This window comes from Oncorhynchus masou, chromosome 1, assembly GCF_036934945.1.
Source record: "Oncorhynchus masou masou isolate Uvic2021 chromosome 1, UVic_Omas_1.1, whole genome shotgun sequence".
NCBI lineage: Eukaryota > Metazoa > Chordata > Actinopteri > Salmoniformes > Salmonidae > Oncorhynchus > Oncorhynchus masou.
In genome coordinates, this window is record NC_088212.1 from 60,125,276 (window position 1) to 60,146,830 (window position 21,555).

Consider the following 21,555-nt stretch of genomic DNA (forward strand, 5'->3'; position numbering starts at 1 on the left):
CCACAGGCAGAGACACAAACCTGCATCCATTACCCTATGAATGGGAACAGCTACTTTCTGCAACTCCCAAGGTCCCAGCCCAGATATGTCCTCTCTCTCTCTCTCTCTCTCTCTCTCTCTCTCTCCCTCTCTCTCTCTCTCTCTCTCCCTCTCTCTGTCTCTCTCTCTCTCTCTCTCTCTCTCTCTCTCTCTCTCTCTCTCTCTCTCTCTCTCTCTCTCTCTCTCTCTCTCTCGCTCGCTCGCTTCTAAAATAATGAATAGAATAATTGTCATGTAGTTGTTAGCATCCGATATTCACACTCCCATTCCGAGGTGAACTTGATACTCCATTCGCTGTACTTTCAGGAAATGACGAGGCCAATATCATCAAGGTAATCGAGCTAGAAAGAGAAGGGGAGAATATGAAGCCTTTCAAAAGCTTTTCAGCACAGAAGAGTTAATATCTGGGAAATTAGCGGGGGGGGGGGTATTTTTAGAGATCCCATGGCTGCTAAGGGAGAGCAACAGGTATCATCCAGAGGGGATGACAACAGCTATTACAACTAATTGCTCTTTGAAACTAGTATTTGCACTGGTGAGTGACAAGGTGATAATTCACCTCGGCGCAAGTTAAAATGGTAATATTGCACATGTGAAATAGCACCTCTGCTTCACCCGTCAACTCGTCATCTCACGCTGCACACTGCACAGAAAGAGAATTCGTCAACACTGTCTGTCGCCTAAGAAACTCAGAGAAACCGACATCCTCCAGACAGCTTAATCGTGGGAGAACTTTCCCCCTCCAGCGATGTTATCAAAAGAAGACTCCATGGGTGTGGGAACGATCCACAGAAGGCTGATCTCACCAGCGTTTTGAACGGGGCAGCAGTGGCGATGGTCAGAGACCTATTGGTTTGACCCATGCAGGGAAGGAAGTCGGGTAGTTTGTCAACTCACTACTTTTAGAAGGGATCATCAGTGTGAGACAGGTTCTCGTTGACATTAGTGCTGGTCATTAGTGTTAAACACAATCTCACTCATTTCAGCACACATCATCAGTGTGAGATAGACTCTCATGGCCGTTAGCACACGCACAGGTGGCTTAGTGCATTGAGCTAATCCAGCCCTCCCTACTTGTCAGAGCTGTGTTGCTGTGGTTGTACCCAGCCCTCCCTACTTGTCAGAGCTGTGTTGCTGTGGTTGTACCCAGCCCTCCCTACTTGTCAGAGCTGTGTTGCTGTGGTTGTACCCAGCCCTCCCTACTTGTCAGAGCTGTGTTGCTGTGGTTGTACCCAGCCCTCCCTACTTGTCAGAGCTGTGTGGCTGTGTTTGTACACTAACAGACTAACAAAGACCAAATTAATGATAATTAGCCACCTGATGAGGACAGTATTATTGGCAATTACCAGGTTTCATCCTATCGTAGTGTATTAAGAGGGTTACACAGTAAGGGAGAAAATAAAACACAGAAAATATATAAATATCTTTCGTCTCTGACTGAGAATGCTGGTATCACTGTCGCTCACTCTGTTTTCCTATAATAGTCCATGGGTCCCTGAATTAGGTGGCTTTTGTAATTACTGAGCAGCAAATTGAAAAAGCTGTAAAGAACACAGGCTTTAATCTGTGTGTGTGTGTGTGTGTGTGTGTGTGTGTGTGTGTGTGTGTGTGTGTGTGTGTGTGTGTGTGTGTGTGTGTGTGTGTGTGTGTGTGTGTGTGTGCGTGCATGCGTGCGCGTTTCAGAGACTGTATTTCACTACAACATCCGAATGTATGACTATGTATGTGTGCGTGTTTGTGCGCACGGCAGAAAGAGAGAGAAATAAAGTGAGTGAGAAATAGAAAGAAATAGATAGAGAGAATAGAGAGATAGAAATAGACAGAAAGAGAACTAGAGAGCGAGATGGAGAGAGAGAGATACAGCGAGAGAGAGAGAGAGAGAGAGAAATGAACTTTATTTCTCTCTCTGCCATGCGCACACACACGCACACATACGTAATCATATAGTAGAAATACAGTCTCTGAAACGCGCACGTGCGCATGCACGCACGCACACACACACACACACACAGAGAGAGAGAGAGAGAGAGAGAGACAGCGAGAGAGAGAGATACTGTATGAGTAGCAGTATGAGAGGAAGTGTTTGTACTGCAAAGCCCTGCTTTCTTCTCGACAGAGAAAGTAACGGAGCTGTAATACCAGCTCTGATCCTGTATATCGGTGACATCCCCCAGTCAAGGAAAGGTAACTTATGTTTTTAACGATCATAATAACTTTAAAGAACCTGTTCAGAGGGACCCACCCATATGATCCTTTTATTCATCTGGTCTGAGCTTGACACAGGCTCTGCTCAGTAGTGGAGGGGGGGCTGACAGGCCCTGAAGTAGCACAACCCTGTGTCTAACCTCTACGATTGCGGGTTCAAGTCCCACACAGGGAGGGCCGCCTTCAAATCTCTCCCTTTTGACAGAGATAATTGGCCACCAGTGACATGAACACTGCTACAACTAAGTAGTCAACCAACCCTACAACCCCACAACCCCCTGACAAGAAACCGAAAAATCTCCCGCGAGCATAAGCTAGCAGACCGACGCTGTCAGAGGAGGCTGTACTCACGGCTAAAAATATCAGAGAAGGTTTGAATACATTTACTTTTTTTTTAACTTTTTTTTTTTTTACATAGTTTGTGTTCCTGACACAGGCAATCTGTGTCTATGTTTGCTGTTTCTTCTTCTTCTTCTCTCTCTCTCTTTCCCTCCACCTCCTACTCCTCCTCCTCCTGAACTTCCCACGGTGCGAGCTTGGCATGAGCCACTTGTGCAGCGCGCATCGGGAACATACTGCGCCTGCATTTGAGGGGCTTTGTAAATTGATAAACCCAAAGGGCCACGTGGTGGATTCACACGTCTTCTCACCAGAAATATTGTTATAGACAATGATCCGTCTCCTTCTCTCACTCGAAAATACCTCTCAGTATGCCTCGTTCACTCTTTCCACTCTGTCTCCTCCTTCTCCCCCTCTTCTTCCTCTGCAATTCCAGCAGGGGGTGTTATGCCCTTATGAACTATTATCAAGAGGGGGAGACATACAACCCACCTCCCCCACCCCACCCCCCTCCTTCCCTGCACCCCTACACCCACCATCGGTCTGCCTTTCTCCCCGAAGACGCTCGGCAGTAGACATACCACCAGCGCCTTACCATTCTAACGTCAGTAGCTACGTTTGCCTTGGATCCTCATGTGTGCCAGCCCTGCTTCTCCACGTCAAGTGCTGTAACATTAACACTGACCGACTGACCCTGTTTAACCCTAGTGCCCGCGCTACCCCTGACCGTGTCACCGAGCTGGAAACGCCAGTGCCTTCCATGCCCCTGGAATGTCTGGGTTAAGTGGCAAAATTCGGGTGAGGGTGCTGAGGCTGAGGATTCTGATTGGACTGCACTCTTAGCAGTAAGATACTTTACACTATTAGCAGTAAGATATTGTGCACTCTTAGCAGTAAGATATTGTACACTCTTAGCAGTAAGATACTTTACACTCTTAGCAGTAAGATATTGTACACTCTTAGCAGTAAGATACTTTACACTCTTAGCAGTAAGATACTTTACACTCTTAGCAGTAAGATATTGTACACTCTTAGCAGTAAGATATTGTACACTCTTAGCAGTAAGATACTGTACACTCTTAGCAGTAAGATACTGTACACTCTTAGCAGTAAGATACTGTACACTCTTAGCAGTAAGATATTGTACACTCTTAGCAGTAAGATATTGTACACTCTTAGCAGTAAGATATTGTACACTCTTAGCAGTAAGATACTGTACACTCTTAGCAGTAAGATACTGTACACTCTTAGCAGTAAGATATTGTACACTCTTAGCAGTAAGATATTGTACACTCTTAGCAGTAAGATATTGTACACTCTTAGCAGTAAGATACTGTACACTCTTAGCAGTAAGATATTGTACACTCTTAGCAGTAAGATACTGTACACTCTTACTCTTAGCAGTAAGATATTGTACACTCTTAGCAGTAAGATATTGTACACTCTTAGCAGTAAGATACTGTACACTCTTAGCAGTAAGATATTGTACACTCTTAGCAGTAAGATACTGTACACTCTTAGCAGTAAGATACTGTACACTCTTAGCAGTAAGATACTGTACACTCTTAGCAGTAAGATATTACACTCTTAGCAGTAAGATACTGTACACTCTTAGCAGTAAGATATTGTACACTCTTAGCAGTAAGATATTGTACACTCTTAGCAGTAAGATATTGTACACTCTTAGCAGTAAGATATTGTACACTCTTAGCAGTAAGATATTGTACACTCTTAGCAGTAAGATATTGTACACTCTTAGCAGTAAGATACTGTACACTCTTAGCAGTAAGATATTGTACACTCTTAGCAGTAAGATATTGTACACTCTTAGCAGTAAGATACTGTACACTCTTAGCAGTAAGATATTGTACACTCTTAGCAGTAAGATATTGTACACTCTTAGCAGTAGGATATTGTGCACTCTTAGCAGTAAGATACTGTACACTCTTAGCAGTAAGATATTGTACACTCTTAGCAGTAAGATAATGTGCACTCTTAGCAGTAAGATACTGTACACTCTTAGCAGTAAGATAATGTGCACTCTTTGTGACACTGTCTGTTACCTACACCGAGCCAGTCTCGCCTTTGTGACACTGTCTGTTAGTTACACCGAGCCAGTCTCGTCCTGTAGCTTAGCAATAGATGAGGACAGAGGAAAATCTAAAGCCTGGTCGTAGTAACAGGCATTTCTATTTCCTATTACCGTGACACTGAGTTGTTGGTTCATACTTGTCCAAACAAGCAATTGTTCACTTTTCTAAAGCAGGCGAATCAAGATAACCGTTTATCTAACAATCATCAACAACAAACAAAGAACCACAATGACAGCAGCCCAGACACTACAGGGCAGACGCAGAGTGTCCTCGTGCGCAGAAAGCCTGAGATATACGCGTATAAGTGATATGAGAATAGCTTTCGTTCTCTATATATCCCTCCGTCGCTATCGCTCTCCTTCTCCTGTGAGAGGTGCTTCACTTTGAGTTATGCTATTTTTCCCAGGCAACACCTAAACATGCCCACCCAAGCCCTATCCTAACCCACGCGTTCAGCAATGCCTCCTCTTCAGACTGCCAATCTCAACCAACGAGAGACCATGTGAGTGTTACAGAAAGGTGCACACTGTAACACGGTACAGTCTGTTGTATAACTTTCAAATGTTGTACTGTTTAAGTACTACAACAGTACAGGCCTAATCATGCATGACTATAGATAGGCCTCGATCACAAGTGGCTAATGACTGTGTGAAACACATCCACATTGGCTGACCTCAACAACACAGTGGACCAATAGCAACCTTAACACTACACTCTGTACTACACACTATACCAACTGGAAATCACTCTCGAATGAGATATCAGAGGGAATGGAATGATCACTGTTGATTTGCCATTAATATATTTCGAGAAATGTGTGTGTATGTGTGTGTGTGTGTGTGTGCGTGTGTGTGTGTGTGTGTGGGTGTGAAGGACCCACCCCTAGCTCTGGGCATGCTAATGAAGAGAGAGCCACTTACGACGCTCAGCTCGCCGTGGAGCCCAGCCCATGTGCTCGACAGCCCAAATTCAGGCGAGAATTTCGATATTAATGATTTATGCTCTATTTGCATACAAACCTAATGCAAACCCACTTCAGATAATCACATTTTGCCAGTTCTGAATTGAATTTTCAGGGCGGCTTGCCACCCCCACCTCAAATAACTGTGGAGAATATGTTCCTTGCAATTCCCCATCGAAGCCCCCTCCATAAGGAGATCAGGAGTGGATGAAGGGAGGGGCTAGTGGGATTTATTAAGGAAGACTTTCTGCTACTTTATATGGGGTAGGTAGACGTGACTATTATCCATGCACTCTACATATTAACGCAGTGAGAGCATCTCCTGTTACCTGCATCCACCATTGACCTCCATATCTGACAGCACTGTCGTCACCTGTACATGATTACAGGAAACACATTGTGAAGTTTTGGAGTTTTGAATGACTGTTTACTGCATTTCTGTCACCTCTGGAAACCAAACGTGCGAGGTCTCTGGAGCAGATGTCGCCAGGAGATGGAGCATTGTGTGTGTGTGTGTGGGGGGGAGGCAGGGTCAGGCTTGGCACACTTCCATCCAGCTGTGCTTAGCTAGCCGAGAAACAGCGGACGAGCGTACCTTATCTGAGACTGACCTGTCCGCGGACCACTCACAGCACATACAGAGGGGAGGTGGGTTCGGACTGGTCCGGTGGCTATCTGTCCCTCTACCCCTGGTTGTGGGGGCTAGAGGCGTTTCCTTGGGAGGTTCTCGGGGCCAGATAGACCGATGTAGCCTAGCGAGGTGTTGTTGGTCGGTGTTGTGCCTGGTAAAGGTGAGTGTGTGTGTAACACTAGACGCGTGGTGAATATTTAGCAGGGGTGAAACAGAGGTAAGTGTTACGGGGTCAAGAAGAGCGCCAGCTACATGGGCTTTGACACGCTAACATGCTGCTTAGGCACTCAGCCTCCAGCCTCCCTGCCTGGGCTAGGGAACTTGAACACTGTCACACACGCACACACACACGCAGGCGAGCGCGCACGCACGCACACACGCACACACACACACACACGCACACACACACACACACCCCGATTATGAGCACTAATGTCATACTCTGAGTGTACAAAACATCATGAACATCTTCTCTTTCCATGACACAGACTGACCAGGTGAATCCAGGTGAAAGCCCTGATCCCTTATTGATGTCACCTGTTAAATCCACTTCAATCAGTGTAGATGGAGGGGAGGAGAGGTTAAAGAAGGATTTTGAAGCCTTGAGACAACTGAGACATGGATTGTATATGCCATTCAGAGGGTGAAGGGGCAAGACAAAATATTTAAGTGCCTTTGAACGGGGTATGGTAGTAGGTGCCAGGTGCGCCGGTTTTGGTCAAGAACTGCCCTGCTGCTGAGTTTTTCACACTCAACAGTTTCCCGCGTGTATCAAGAATGGCCCACCACCCAAAGGACATCCTGTCAACTTGACGCGACTGTGGGAAGCATTGGAGTCAACATGGGCCAGCATTTCTGTGGAGCGCTTTCGACACCTTGTAGATTCCACGCCCCCCGACGAACTGAAGCTGTTCTGAGGGCAAGGTGTCCTTAATGGAAGGTGTCCTTAATGGAAGGTGTCCTTAATGTTCTGTACACTCAGTGTATATTAATCTCCTATGTTTCGTGGGTTATCTCTTGGGTCAGGAGATTGTAAAAGAGTATCAATGCTACTGAGCTGTATACATAGTCAACAGCTAGGCCCTATTACAATAAGAGACAGACTCGAGCTCGGGGACAATAACATACACATAAGAAAGCCCTTTGTTCCATAGACAAAGCCTGATCTAAAAAGGTCAGGCTTCTTCTCGGTTCTGTTCAAAAGCGACTACGTCACAAGGGTAGCTTTCAAATGCCTTTTGGTTAAAGGAGCGCATTCCAACACAAAAGCACTTACAAAGTCAGAATGCCACTCATTTTCATCACCGTGAGTGACCCTCTTAAGGCGGTAAAATATTCAACAGGTTCCATGATGACAGACATAGTTTCCATGACAGTAAAGGTCAACTAATCATGAACAATTGGATGACAACATTGATCCTCTAAGTAGAAAACCAATTGACTGAAGATTATTGCTATTCGTTTCATTTGAATATGGGCTTCGATTAAATTATTTCGTAAACAGTGAGACAAAAACACATCAAACTATTTCTCGTGTAAATATATTGAGTATTTTGCAGCATGTCGAAACCTAATGAAAATAGGCCTATTTTTTGTCTGCTAATCCTAAATCAATTTGCAGAGGGATTGTTTATCTAACAAAATAAAATATCTGTCTTGCCATTCGATATTTGTAGAATATGAGCAGTGGTATCAGCCTTAACACTAAATTAATTCAGGTTGCTAGAGAACACGCCTCGGATAACGTATGTGTGTGACATTTAATGAATATTACAGTATATTCAAGAAATGCAATATTTAATATTTATGTTGTCATTTAAAATGGGAGGCGAGTGAGAGACATATTCAATGATGGAATCCTCCAGATATGGCTAGTTGAATTCTGGACTAAAATGTGTGGTTCACATTTCCTACTACGTACAACTACACTGGCTGGCCCAGTGCTGAGCTATGAGCTCAACTTGAAGATTCCTTTTCCCTAAGATTTGTATCACCGAAACTGCAAAAACAAAGGCACTCCGAAAAACAGCAGTCTCAAGGAGCGCCTGTAACCTTAACAGAATCATGAAAGCTGACAGTTCATTTTTCACAGGCCCATAGATCTTTGGGTCTTATAAAGTAATGGGCTTTTGGGAGAGGGCTTTATGAGAGCGAGGATAGTTAACCGCCGTGTGCTTGAGATGACATGGGAGCTGAGGTCCTGCTCTTAGGCAGACAGGATTATTCCCTTCCCCGGGATGGAGGGAGAGAAGACACGACTGTCTCCCTAATATAAACGTGTAATAAAGATTCATCTGTTGCTACTCGCCACTCCAATAGCTTCTAAACTTGCTTGAAATAAGGTTGAAATCACTTTAGAGCAAATCTCGTTTTCTTTGTGTGAGTTTCATTGTGAATCTCAGCACAAAGTTACGTGTGTGTGTGTGTGTGTGTGTGTGTGTGTGTGTGCGTGATGCTGTGTGTGTATGAAACGTGGTGTCGGCAAATGTACACATCGTAGTGTTAGAGAGTGTAGGTAAACACAAGATTGAATGTGTTTCGTGTGTGTGTGTTTGCGTGTGCGTGCATTGTTTGTGTGTTTGTGGACGTAGGGACAATAAGATGAAAGGCGGTGCCATGCGGCAGGGTCAGGCTCACTTACTGGGTGCGTCTGGTCTCTTGATGCCGCCGCCGCCACTGTTTGAGCCGCTTCCAAGGCCGTTGAACGCTGCGAGGTTCTCCGAGCTGTAGGCCCTCAGGACGGACAGCATGTTCATCTGCTGCTCGAGATGGGCATGTTCCGGCTTCAGCAGACCCGGGGAACCACCAGGAGATGAAAGGAGACCCAAGCCCTGCTGCCACTGCTTCTCCAGGGGCGGCTGAGGCTGGAACTGGGGAGGGAAAGGGGCCCCAGGGCCCAAGGAGGCCCTTGGTCGTTGGGCCTCTCTAGCCGGGGACACGGCCTGCGTCTGCTTCGGCATCTGATAGGTGGCACTGTCCTCATCTTCCCCCTCCATCCCGTCCTCTTCCTCCTCTTCCTCCTCGTCGTCAGAGTGGGGTCGCTGTCTCTCTGGTTGGGCGGAGGAGGACTCGGTGCTGTGGCAGCGCTCTCCATCCCTGCCTTCATCATCCTCAGACTGTGCCTGGTCCTCCAGCTCCCCGCAGGAGGCCTTGTCTGAGAGCTCATCCCCAGCTGTTTCTCTGGCCTGGCTCTGCTGCTCCAGGGCTGGGTCAGGGCATGTCGCTCCAAACCCCTGGAGGCCCGGGGTCCTTGGGGAGCCATCATACATGCCTCCATACTGCTTATAGAAGTCACTCTGGAAGGCTCCCATGATGGTGTGGTGCTCCATGTGGTTGGACCAGGCTGACTGGCTCTTCTCCCCCTCTCTGTCATTGTCTCTGTCATGGAGGTGGGCTGGGCCTATGCTGGCCTTGAGGAAGTGGGAGGGCTCTCCCTGGTGCTCCTTGCCCTCCTTGCATTGCTTGGCCTTGCCTAGGTGGTTGGCCTGCAGGTGGAGGGCCATCAGGTCGACAGAGGCGGTGGTGAAGGAGCAGAAGAGGCAGCCATGCCACGCCACGTTGTCCTGGAAGGTGACAGAGGAGCCAGGCAGAGAGCCTGTTTCAGGCTTGACATTGACAGACAGGTCCAGAGGCTCGTACTGGGATCCAGGCTTGCCCGTTGAGGGCTTGGCCTCAGCCCTTTCCTCACCAGTATCAGCCCTCTTGGCTTTGGGCTCACCACTCTCAAAGTAATGCTGGGACTGCAGGTGGCTCTCTCTCATCTCCTTCTCCTTCTTCAGGGAGCTGAGGACAAAGCTGTCCATGAAGGCCTGCAGGGAGCCCTGGAAGTTGACACCGTTTCCCACCATGCTCTGGTACGCCCGACCAAGGTCTCTGAAGCTGGCTGGGACGTCTGCGGCGGAGGGGCCCTCTGGGCTCTTCATGCTTTCAGAGAGAGTGTCAGATCCCAGGCCGTTACGCTCTCGCTCTCTGTCCCTCTCACGCTCCCTGGGGGACAACATACCGGGAGGGGCCCACTGGTGGGGGTGCAACGGTCCCCCTCTGAAGTCCAGGCTGGAGGGCATGCCCTTGAAGACACCGCGGAGGACATCAGGGCGGGCGAAGACGCCACCCTTGCCGTGCTCCTCCTTGTGCTCAGAGAGAGGGGCGTGTCCGGAGGTGTGGCCGCCGCCATTCTGCCGCTCACGGTGGTGGCGCTCCAGGTGGTACTTCAGTGAGGCAGACTGGGTGCCTGCGTAGTCGCAGTGAGGGCACCTGTAGGGTTTCTCTCCTGTAAGAAAGATAGATAGATAGATAGAGTGAGAAAGAGAGAGAGAGACAGGACATGAATAAGAGAGGAAACAACAGTGAAAGCCAACACAATGATCTCAGTGATAACCAACATTCAACAGAATTCTGCATTCAGCAAACACCTCCTCAGCTCCATTCGGGGATTGGCATCTGAATACGGGTCGATCCAGCTCGATCCAGCTCCGCCAAGTGAGCCATCACTCATGTCAACACAATAAAAACCATTTCACCATATGTTGCTTTCAGTCCACCACAAGAGATAATATTTTCAACTGACAACACAACTGTCTCGATGTAATCTCTGTTTGCATGGGGGGGGGGGTTGTTGGTGGGTCTCTCTCTCTCTTGGCCTTGTTCGCTGACAGGCCTCTGCCTTGGCGATGAGACAGTGATTTCTAGGATGTTCTCTATTTGCAGTTTATCATAAATCACCATTCACAGAGAAGAAGCGCTCCATTCCGTCCCAGTTGAATGGCTCTATGGCTATTTGGACCAAATAGTGGAAGACGTAGTCCCTTCATATGAAACTAAAACAGACTTTAACTGACAACAAATGAGCAAAAATGTACATATGGAAAAGATTTGTCTGTACATCACGGTAGTAGTATCGTGGTAGTTGCATAATTTGACTTACAATGCAGTTACAACATCTCTACATCAATACACTGTGAACACATATATTCATACATATTCTTGCAAGGTCAAATGCAATCATGATTTTTGCCAGAAAAGTGGATCTCCTTTGCCTTTGGAGAGATAAATTACGAACAGTATCTGAACATTAAATGCATCCTGTTAGCAATTACAATATATTTTAAACCAAAGGCAGATTTTTGGAATAGAAGAAACCATAAGCAGAAATGCTAAGCTTGACTTTTAGACATAGTAATGTGCCTGGCATTTCTTTTGAACAAGTCACAGCTAAATATGTGAAGAGCAAGGGTGGTTGGAAATAGTCCCGAATAAAATCATGTTTGTCAAGTACTGTGTGTGTGTGTGTGTGTGTATATATATACAGTATATAGCTATACCATGTTTCGATTGTACACATGGAAACCATTTTCCCTCCGTTTTTTGTTTTGTTTGTTGTTGCATTGTTACGCAAGACTGAATTGAATGATTTAAGTCTCGCTCTGTAGTAAATCATGGATATAATTAGCAAATGGCATACTGCTCAAGTAATTTATCATTATTTGGAGGGCACCATTCCAGAAGAAAAAAGACTGCAGGATCGGCAGACCTACTGCACAGTTCTCAAATAAAGGGCCACAAATACAAACTCAATACAATATTGATACCAGAGAGAGAGAAAGAAATTAGAGAGGGGAAGGGAGGGAGGGGGAGAGAGAGAGTGAGTGAGAGAGAGAGAGTGAGAGAGTGAGAGAGAGAGAGAGAGAGAGAGAGAGAGAGAGAGAGAGAGAGGGAGAGGGAGAGAGAGAGAGTACCGTGTTATTTTCTTTTACACAAGAGCGAGTTTGAAGCGTATATTTAAAATAAACCATGCGAGATGAGCTTTTAACCCAATAAGTGCTTATCCTCTAAGCAGGATAACAGGGGCTTGGGCTGATTTAATAAGGAAACGTCCCCGATGCAAATGATCATTCTCAATTCCTTTAACTGGACAAAATTATATTCTAGGCCCAAAATTAGAGTGAAATTAGAGTGGTCTGTTTTTTTTCTTGTTAACGATGGAAATGGGCATCAACACCACCAAATGTGAAACAGCATAAGAAGACGTGATTAACCTTGGGCAACAGACATCTGAATGGAACCAGTGAGGTAATGGTACTGTACACAAATAGGTGGTTAAACTCTAATCACCGATCATGGCGAATAAAGTAAGCTTCCTATACTTTTAATGCAATTTTCCACAAAAAGTGGGTAAACTGTTTGGCAAAAAAACTACAGTGGGTAAGCTACGTTTACTTGCATATACTATAATAATAATATAACATATGCCATTTAGCAGACACCTTTACCCTCCACAACACCACTGAATATAACTGAACATATGATACCTATCTAAACAAACCTTGAAGAGTAATCAATGTACACATGGCTGGGAAATGTATACCGTAAATGTGCGGTGTGTGTGTGTGTGTGTGTGTGTGTGTGTGTGTGTGTGTGTGTGTGTGTGTGTGTGTCTGTCTGTGTGTGTGTGTGTGTGTCTGTGTGTGTGTGTGTGTGTGTGTGTGTGTGTGTGTGTGTGTGTGTGTGTGTGTGTGTGTGTGTGTGTGTGTGTGTGTGTGTGTGTGTGTGTGTGTGTGCGTGTGTGTGTTCTTTCCGGACCGTTTGGACTCGCTAAGACATCTGCTCAATCATTCGTCAGGGGCATGTGTGATATCTGGGGAATATACTGTATCCTGCCTCGCAACATCACACACAATTTACTGCTAAAGGTCATTATGTACCCGTTAATCCACTTTTAATTGATATCAGTGCAAACAGCACAACCTCTGCGGAACACAACAGATCTCCATGGCACAAAAGAAAGGAATGATCATTTGCCATTGTTTAGAAATATACATTTCTCCCCCCAAAACATTTGCAATCAAGAAAATATATTAACACAAATCAAGGGGGTAAAAAAGAAAACACAAATTCATAAAATACCCGGGGCAAACTATTTAACGATCACCTGCCACAGTACAATAGGAAAAGTAGATTTCCATTACAACTATTATAACGTTTCAATGTATCAGCTTGTTCATCCTCCCAGTGCTGGGACATGGCGTCGTTTTGCTCTACTTCTTTAAGCAGTTCCTCGACTCCAACAGATTTCATCTGGATTTGAGATGCTTCGTCGCAGCTCCATAGTAACCACTCAGAATAAACACCCAGAGCCACTACAGAGGGGCAATTAAAACAGTTAATAGATATGACACACTTTAAGATACATTTCCATGTGGCTTTTACGTAACGTTGAAAGGCGGTTTGCACTGGAAGAAGTGCGGTTATTCAAGTCTTGTCCGGGCTGGACTGGGAAACCCTCCGGGAAAGGAACCGATCCAAACGCCTTTAAGTCGATGCTAAATTGAATAAAGCCAGGCTGTTGGTTAGCAACAAACATCCACATGGGTGTTCATAAACAGTAGTGTTGTTACATGCAAAGAGGTACTAGTTTGGAAGAGGGGTTCGGGAATGTTCGTAGTAAACCTGTCCGTGAACGAGAAATAACAGGGGAGAGAGAGAGAGAGAGAGAGAGAGAGAGAGAGAGAGAGAGAGAGAGAGCGCGGGAGGCAGAGAGTTGGAGAGAGGGTGAGAAAGAAATGGAGAGAGGGAGAGAGGGAGAGAAATGGAGAGCAAGATCACAGGTCCCCATTGATTCATTCTGATTGCAAAGGTTAGGTTAAGGTTATGTGACATGGGCAAAGCATGGCTCTTTCTCTGTTCCCCGTTTAAAGGTGAGTGGAAACTCTACTGGTTATTTCCCCTAAAGTTATGCGTAGCCATTGTCAAGAGCAAAGACCTTTTTTTTTTTTTACACACAGCTGCTTACTGCTAAATACTGCCTTGTCCAGAAGGGGACAATCTGTGTCTCTAATTGCTGTCACTGAAGCCTAGATTCATTATGTGACTTTCCCATTAAAATGTGAGCATTAATTTGTATAATGAAATATCACCCACTGCAGTGTTCATTAACTGTGGCCCCACACTGTATTCTGCACAATGTTAGCTACCTAAAAACTGTGGTTAATTTCACTAATGGATATTTTCCCACTCACTGTTCAAGAGGAAATGAATACTGTAACATTAGCTCTTTAACTTTTAGAGAAATTTAAATTCACTTCATTCCTTTCAACAAAATGTTAGCGAGTCATTAATCTAACATTGTGTTGCACAATGCGAGCACCTCTCAGTAAGCAATGCCATTGTGCTGTTCGGACTGAATTAGAATGAAGGGCGCATTATGTCCTCTCAGAGTTCCACTGTTTTGCCATCAAGGAGGAATCGTCATCGGATGTAAAAGTCATCGCCTTGATGTAATCATCACCATTTCAACCTGAAGTCAATCTGATCATGTATGAAGTGATTTAAAGGGCAACACCTTGTATATACATCAGACGGTTTCTGTGTATGAAGTGACCATGTTGAGTTGTGCTTACGCAGGACCTGGCCTGGGCTGCTGCACTGAGTGAGTTAACGGAGGGCCTGAGATGAGGCCTCTGTTTCCTCTCTACTGAAATATGGCCCTTCTGGGGACCCTTACTGTACCACTCAAAGCAGGACATAACTCAGCCCCCCCTCTGTTAGGTAACAGATTTCCATGCTCCCCCGTCCTGTCCCCTGTCCTCGTCCCCGGCCCCTCCTCTCCTGACGGCGAGGTATTCAGAGAGGTCTGTAGAATCAGGGTTGAGGCTCCTCTCGTTGACCTGGATGTGCTATTTTACACAAAGATCCTAATTATGGTAGTGCACAAGTGCTCCTGCGCTACGCCTAGCTACGAGCTACGCTGGCTCCTTAATTCCCCTCCAGACCAGAGGTATTTGGTCCTTATTAAAGGGGGCGTGGGGGGGGGCACAGTTTGGGTGGTCTCCCTTCTCTCTTTTTAAGTGCATGGCGAAAAAAAGTGAGGGGAAAAAAAGCAAGCATTGATTTCCTCAGCTGCAAGAGATTTCCATTTTAAGTTCTGAAGGCTTGAGCCATGCCTTTACTGGCACTTAAGGATGATTTTTTTTTTTTTTTTTGGGGGGGGGGGACTGTAAAATGGTGTCTTCAGATACAGAGGTCAGGGCATCAGACTCACAGCATTCACAGTTAAATGTAGAACAAGAACAGGGGCTGATAAGGAATGAAGTGCTAAATACCATGAGGTCTCCATGAGTATACAGGATGTACTTGGTCATTCCCAGGCCTAATCTGAGAAAGGGAGAAAGCCATACGGAATGAAGAGGTATTGTAGCATCGTGTAGTAGACTGTCACTAGGACGTACACTCAAGCTCTCCCCTCAGCCAAGTAATTAGAGCACAGCTCTGAAAGAAATGCTTAACACTCGTTTCATGCTCTTTTGTGTCTGATATGGGCTGACTCATATAGCACCACGCCATGGATTTTCACAGGTGGTCCAGTACAGCACCCTAAGCTACATTCCAAGCAGTACTCCAAGGTACGCAACAACAACAAAAACACACTCAATGCAGAAACATAGTGTGGAACCCATGCTGTAGCATACGCAGCACGTAGGATGCTAGAGTAGCCTGTAGCTGAACCGATGTCCTTGATCTAAGGCGACCTTAGAATCGGCCTACATGTGACATTAGCCTGGATATTTACTGGGGCGTTTCTACCTTGCAGTGTAGTGAGGTATGACAACCTGCTCTGGCTCTGGCCAGTGGACACCGTGTCCACACCATTACTCTCAATGGGACCACCTCTACCTCCCAGCAGCTAACACAGAAGGTCATCCAGGTAGAGATATATTTTGACACTCCTTTGCTAGATATGGCTAAGATTAGAACAGTAGCTGCAGTGAACCACTGAATGCCATTGTCCCACTAACTACAGAATATATCCAGGAAGCAGCTGTGTGCTTTGAATAACTGCCCTCGCCGACGGTATCGAACACGGCCAAACGGAGTCGACTCGAGTCGTAGGCAGAGAGCAGGGGGGCAGAAGGGAAAACTGTGGTCGCAGTAATATCCAAGGGGAACTCACTCCACTGACCTGTGTGAATCCTCAGGTGGACCTTGAGGTGGTGGGAGGTACGGAAGGTCTTCCCACAGTAGGGGCAGTCCTTGATGGCCGAGCCCAGGCTCCTGTCCCTGTGCTGGGAGGGGGCCTGCTGAACACTCCCCGCCGCCTTCCCCAGGTCATCCCCGACATCTGGAGCAACAAGAGAGAGACACACACAGACACACACAAGGGAGGAGCGGTGAGTGTCACGTCAAACCGTCAACCATGTCAGAAAACACACTTCTACTTTGGCTTTGTCCTCCTTTTCCATCCAAATCTGCTAACACCACACAAAGTAAAACACATCAATGGGTTCACGTTTTGCCGCTATTCCTGCCCCCCCCCCCCCCCTCCCATTTCAAGCTGACAGAACGCTGACAGTTCATAAGCTTTCAGGCTCCTTTAGAAACACCGGGCCGACCCCCTCCACACTCTCCCACTCCCGTCAGGATGTTTCATCCCCGCTATCCTCATCTTCTGGTAGCATATGGCGGATTGTGTTGAAATGAACAATACAAGGAAAGAAACGGCTCTGTCAGCAGTGGGCTAACGCGTCTCCGTAGCGCCCTGATTTTGACAGGTAGCGTCGCTTCTGTCAGAGATGCGAGAGGGTGATAAGAGTGACCCCGCCCTGCTTGAACTGACACTAATACCGCAGGGACGTGTGGAGACCAACAACTGCTCTCCACACAATCACCCGAATCTCAGGAGGAACTGAAATAGATTTGAAAAGAGTTGACGGCAGCACAGTCATAAGGTGAGGATGTTATCTCACACGCTCATATGGGTCATGACCTCATTTACATGACCAGCGAACTGTGGAGACGGTTTCTCAAGAAGTCCTTGCAAAGCTCTGATGTGTTATGAAAGCTACACTCTCGTCAAGCAGAATGACCGAAGAGCCGAATGCCAACATAATAACCTTGTTAACCACATACCTTGTTGCATCATGGGTAAGCAGGAAGAAGTACCAGTTCGCAGTAAGATAAAGTACTCTGTTTATGGCTCCACCCCATCACCCCCCCCCACACACATCTGCTGCTGATGTTTCTTTGTTTTCTTTCTCGAGTCCGGCTCATGACATGGTATGCGTGTGGGGAGAGAGATCATCTGAATGGAGCAGCCCACTAAGGCAACCATGCCACACAATCAAAAGCATTTCTTCCAGTAGCCAAATCTTTTATTTTCTTCCCCACCCCAGTCCACCCTCTTTAAGAGTCAAATAAGGTTTCAAGAGAAGCCAGGCTGAAGTCAGCAAGTCCTCCTACTGCTGGCACTGATCACATGATTCTACACCCACACTGCCAACGTACAGTGTACTATTGTATTTATGTGAATCTGACCCCCAAGGCAACAGGCATACCAGTGTTGAACAGTTTACATAGCCTTACCTGTAATAACATTGGCCCCGTTCATACTGTACACCCAATTCTGATCCGCATGTGACCTTTCCAAACCCACCCTCTCTCCGAACCAATGCATAGACAGACACAAGGCTTTTTAAATCAATATTCCCGACATGTCTGCAGTCCATATACAGATGTGGGATCTTAATTTGATCACCTTGTTGCAGGAGAACTTTCCCCGTAGCGCAGGAACTTTTAAACTTGTAGTGTATTGAGGTTTAAGAAAAGGCTTCTAAAGTTTGTCGTTTCCACTTTTCCCTTATGAAAAATGTATCAACTGCTTCAAAAATGTGCATGAATTATAATCCACATAATAGTTTACATTTCCTGTTGCGGCAGGATTATTTTCCCGCTGTAGGAAACTGGCTCAAATTAAGGGCTCAGATACAACAATGGCGTTTGCTGGCCGAGAAGACTTAGCACCTTGGAGCGTCATTTGCACACCGATTTTACATGTAGAATCACGTGAGAAATGCCGCCAGTCAGAAGTCTCCAGCTGCTGGTCCCTAAAGCACAGCGCACAGACGATCGACAGACGAACGCTAGATCCCCATTCGGCACGACGTGCGCAGAGCCTTGAGATCCTACATCTGTACACATACCGTACTGTAACCAAATTCTCCACAAACACATTTTACACCACTTGACATATCCCCTCTTGGCAATGTGTCCTCCTCTCATGTAGCAAATACAGGTCCACCTGTCCACCCCAGATGGAGTTGAATTAAACCCCTAAAAACACAGCTTATGGCCAGCCTCATCCTCCGGCCCTCTGTGTGGCAGGGTTAATAGTGATCCTGTACCAGGGAGAGGATGCTCTGCCAGCATTTAACAGTCCTTCAATAACAAATGTTCCACTCGCTATATGCTCGCACGCAAACAAATACACGAGCACGCCCGCACACACACACACACAAACACACACACACACACATCAAAACTTCAATGTATCCGTTCATGTAGTGTATGGATGAGTGGGAGAGAGAGAGAGAGAGAGAGAGAGAGAGAGAGAGAGAGAGAGAGAGAGAGAGAGAGAGAGTCCCCCAGCGTGGTTGTCCTTAATCAGCTGACTGATCCCAAGCTTTTAATAGGGCTGTTCCAATTACTGTAAAAGTCATCCTGCGCCGTATAACCACAAATATTGACAGTTTATTGCACAACACATTTATGACATTTGAAGGTCACCTCATATATTACACGACGTCTTCCAGGAGGAGCGAGTCTGGGACAGAGAGATTCTCTATAACTCGCCACCTATAACTATTCTCCATGTATTGATTTTCCATTGCTTTGCTCCTTTTTATGCAAAGGAAAAATCTGTAAGAGACACAACATTACAATTGATTGTCACAGGCAAGCCACTGGCTTCATCCATTACCCTGTTAAATCCTGCTGCCATCATCTCTCAGAGACTACTAGAGCGCACACACTGTTAGTGTACCGTTAGGCCACAGCCAGTGTTGTATATGTCTAATGCGTTAAGTTGACTTAGTTCAAGTTAATATTACCCAGAGGTGAGCGAAAAGCCTTACGTGGATATGGTCAGACGCTTTCACCGTTGTCATGTCTTAGTGATCGATGTCATTTTGACAACTGCTATTGATTTAACACGCACCTTTCGCTCATAAATAAAATGAGACAATTGAATTGAACATCCCTAGTGTTACTGTACTTCTCTTACTACACACTGAAAACTGCAATTGTGTAGCTTGTTATTTTTCCTTCGCTAATCTAACACACTGCACTCTTATCCCGAACACGCACTGCTTTTCCAGTTACATACAAACTGACACATCCAGGCTCTGTTGCAGTGGAATAATATCACACACACACGCATACATAATTCAGACTTTCTGATTTGAGACCAGCTCTGATTTTATTGGGCTCATCCAAATGTAATGGAACATAACAGAACAAAGGGCTGAGATCAGATTGGAGCAGAGTTGTACAGGCCATCTGGGAGGAGGATGAGTATCAGTCATTCTGGCTGCTGTCTGCTGCACTACAGCTCTGACACCAGGAGCTCGGCTAGTGACAATAAAAAAAAAACTCTTCAACCACCAAGGGGAAGTGCCACAGGAGCACCCCAACACATACAACACCCGTACCTGTTTGGGTGTGTGTGCGCGTGTGTGTGCGTGTCTGTGTGTCTGTCTTCTGAGGCAGCCCCTCCAGACGGACCACACCCTGTTCCCATTAATGGAGAAAGCAACAACAACAAAGGAATAACTGAAGGGAAAAAGCCTCTTCCTTAATGGTGGTCTTTCAATCACACTTCCAGGCTAAATTGTTCCGTGGTTTTGATTACAGTGATATCACTTCCATACAACAACAACAGAAAATATATAAAAAATGGTGTCATAAAAACACAAGATGTCTCCCTCTCTCTCCATTATTCTAATGCATCGTGTGTTCTGTCAAAGCCAGTGTCCCTCTATGTAACTACTGTCAACGGTAAGGAAACGTGTGGATTTCCCCCCCCAAAAAAGAGAGAGCAAGTAAAATGTGATGACATCATTTGAAAGGCATTAGGCTTTTAAAAATGCGCCCGGGGGGAGTTGATTTCCTTACGCCAGAGCAACACAACACCATCCGGCTGATCCTCTGTTCTCTTTCTTTATTTGGACGGGTGCCATCTTTGTGAACGGCTGGTTCATGCGAGTTAATCAATTTGAGGTTTAGTTACACTGCTGAGGCTAGCATTCTAGCCACTGCTAGAAAGTAATCTGAACTCTTCGAATTTATTAACCAAACACCAATTATCATTAAACACTACTGCATTATCCCTGCTTTTACTACCTGACAAGGACTACTTAATGAACATTTTTGATTAAAGTTATTTAGTGTGTGATTTATGGCCACAAAACTCCTAATGCAGACAACTACGCAGATGCTAGTGAAAGCACTTTTTTTGGGGGGTGGGAATGCGAGTACACAGGGAGCCCGGAACCCTCTAAGGTATCACGGCAACCAGCTTCAGACCAGGAAAAGACCACAGGCACACGAGATGAACCCACTAACACTTGGGCAGAGGGTGCTATCGGTGACCCTGCGTAACAAAATGAAATAAAACACAATTACTAAGAAATTCAGAAAGTGTTTACCCCATGATGTTTGTGAGATGAAACAGCCGCAAAATGTGCTACATATAAGGCACGCGGGTAAACAGGGGCACCAGATGTTCTTTGATGTTAATAATGGCATTTATTATTAATATTAATTAGACCGCATTCAGCAATACATTTGGGCCATTTCCAAGTCAATTAAGCAAAATGGCATTCGGGAGATGTTGAAACGACATTTTAAGGCAGGTGTTCAGCAGTCCCCTAATAAAACATTTTCACAGCTACTGAAAAACAACTATTTTGGGCTGCTTTTGTCTATGTTGGCTGCCGGGTACATGTTTCCTTGCTCCGAGCAGCGCCGTGACTGAACCCTTCATTTATATATTAACAGAAATCATTCTGTCTTATTTCCATTGTCAATATAACATAAATAGCAGTGATTTGATTAGTATATTAACGATTAGGCTTTGCCTTGGCAGTGAGTTGCTCATGTGCATAAATGCACTGTATATGAGGCAGCAAAGTCCACACAGACTGACGAGAGAGATTAAACTAGATATGAAATCATGATTATGATAATAACAATTTGTGAAAAACACTGCGGATTAAATCTACCGTTCACCAAATGATTTGAACAGCTTCATTCTGGGGTACGGCACACAAGGCCAAATAGACACTTCAACACCAAACGCTGCTCTCATCCTGGTCTCTCCTCACAGACCAGCATTGTACTAGTACCAGTACCCGCGTCAACAGTAAATACCAGTCTGAAAAGAAAAGTCTAATTACAGAGCACATGGTAGTGCAGCCCAGTGGGGGATGCGTTGTCGATATAATCCCGGACCCTATGTG

At 45.7% G+C, this 21,555-nt stretch overlaps 1 protein-coding gene across 5 annotated transcripts in view; it reads right to left on the bottom strand.

Annotated features, from left to right (window-relative positions):
• The window catches only part of LOC135547374 (zinc finger protein 536-like), a 185,919-nt gene that overhangs the window by 45,377 nt on the left and 118,987 nt on the right, over window positions 1–21,555 (bottom strand). For all 5 annotated transcript variants that reach the window (XM_064976364.1, XM_064976355.1, XM_064976373.1 and 2 more), the window contains 2 exons: window positions 16,224–16,382; window positions 8,910–10,538 (listed from right to left, as the gene is read on the bottom strand). In XM_064976364.1, coding sequence (XP_064832436.1) covers window positions 8,910–10,538; window positions 16,224–16,382 — 1,788 coding nt within the window. The remainder of the gene's footprint in view (window positions 1–8,909; window positions 10,539–16,223; window positions 16,383–21,555) is intronic.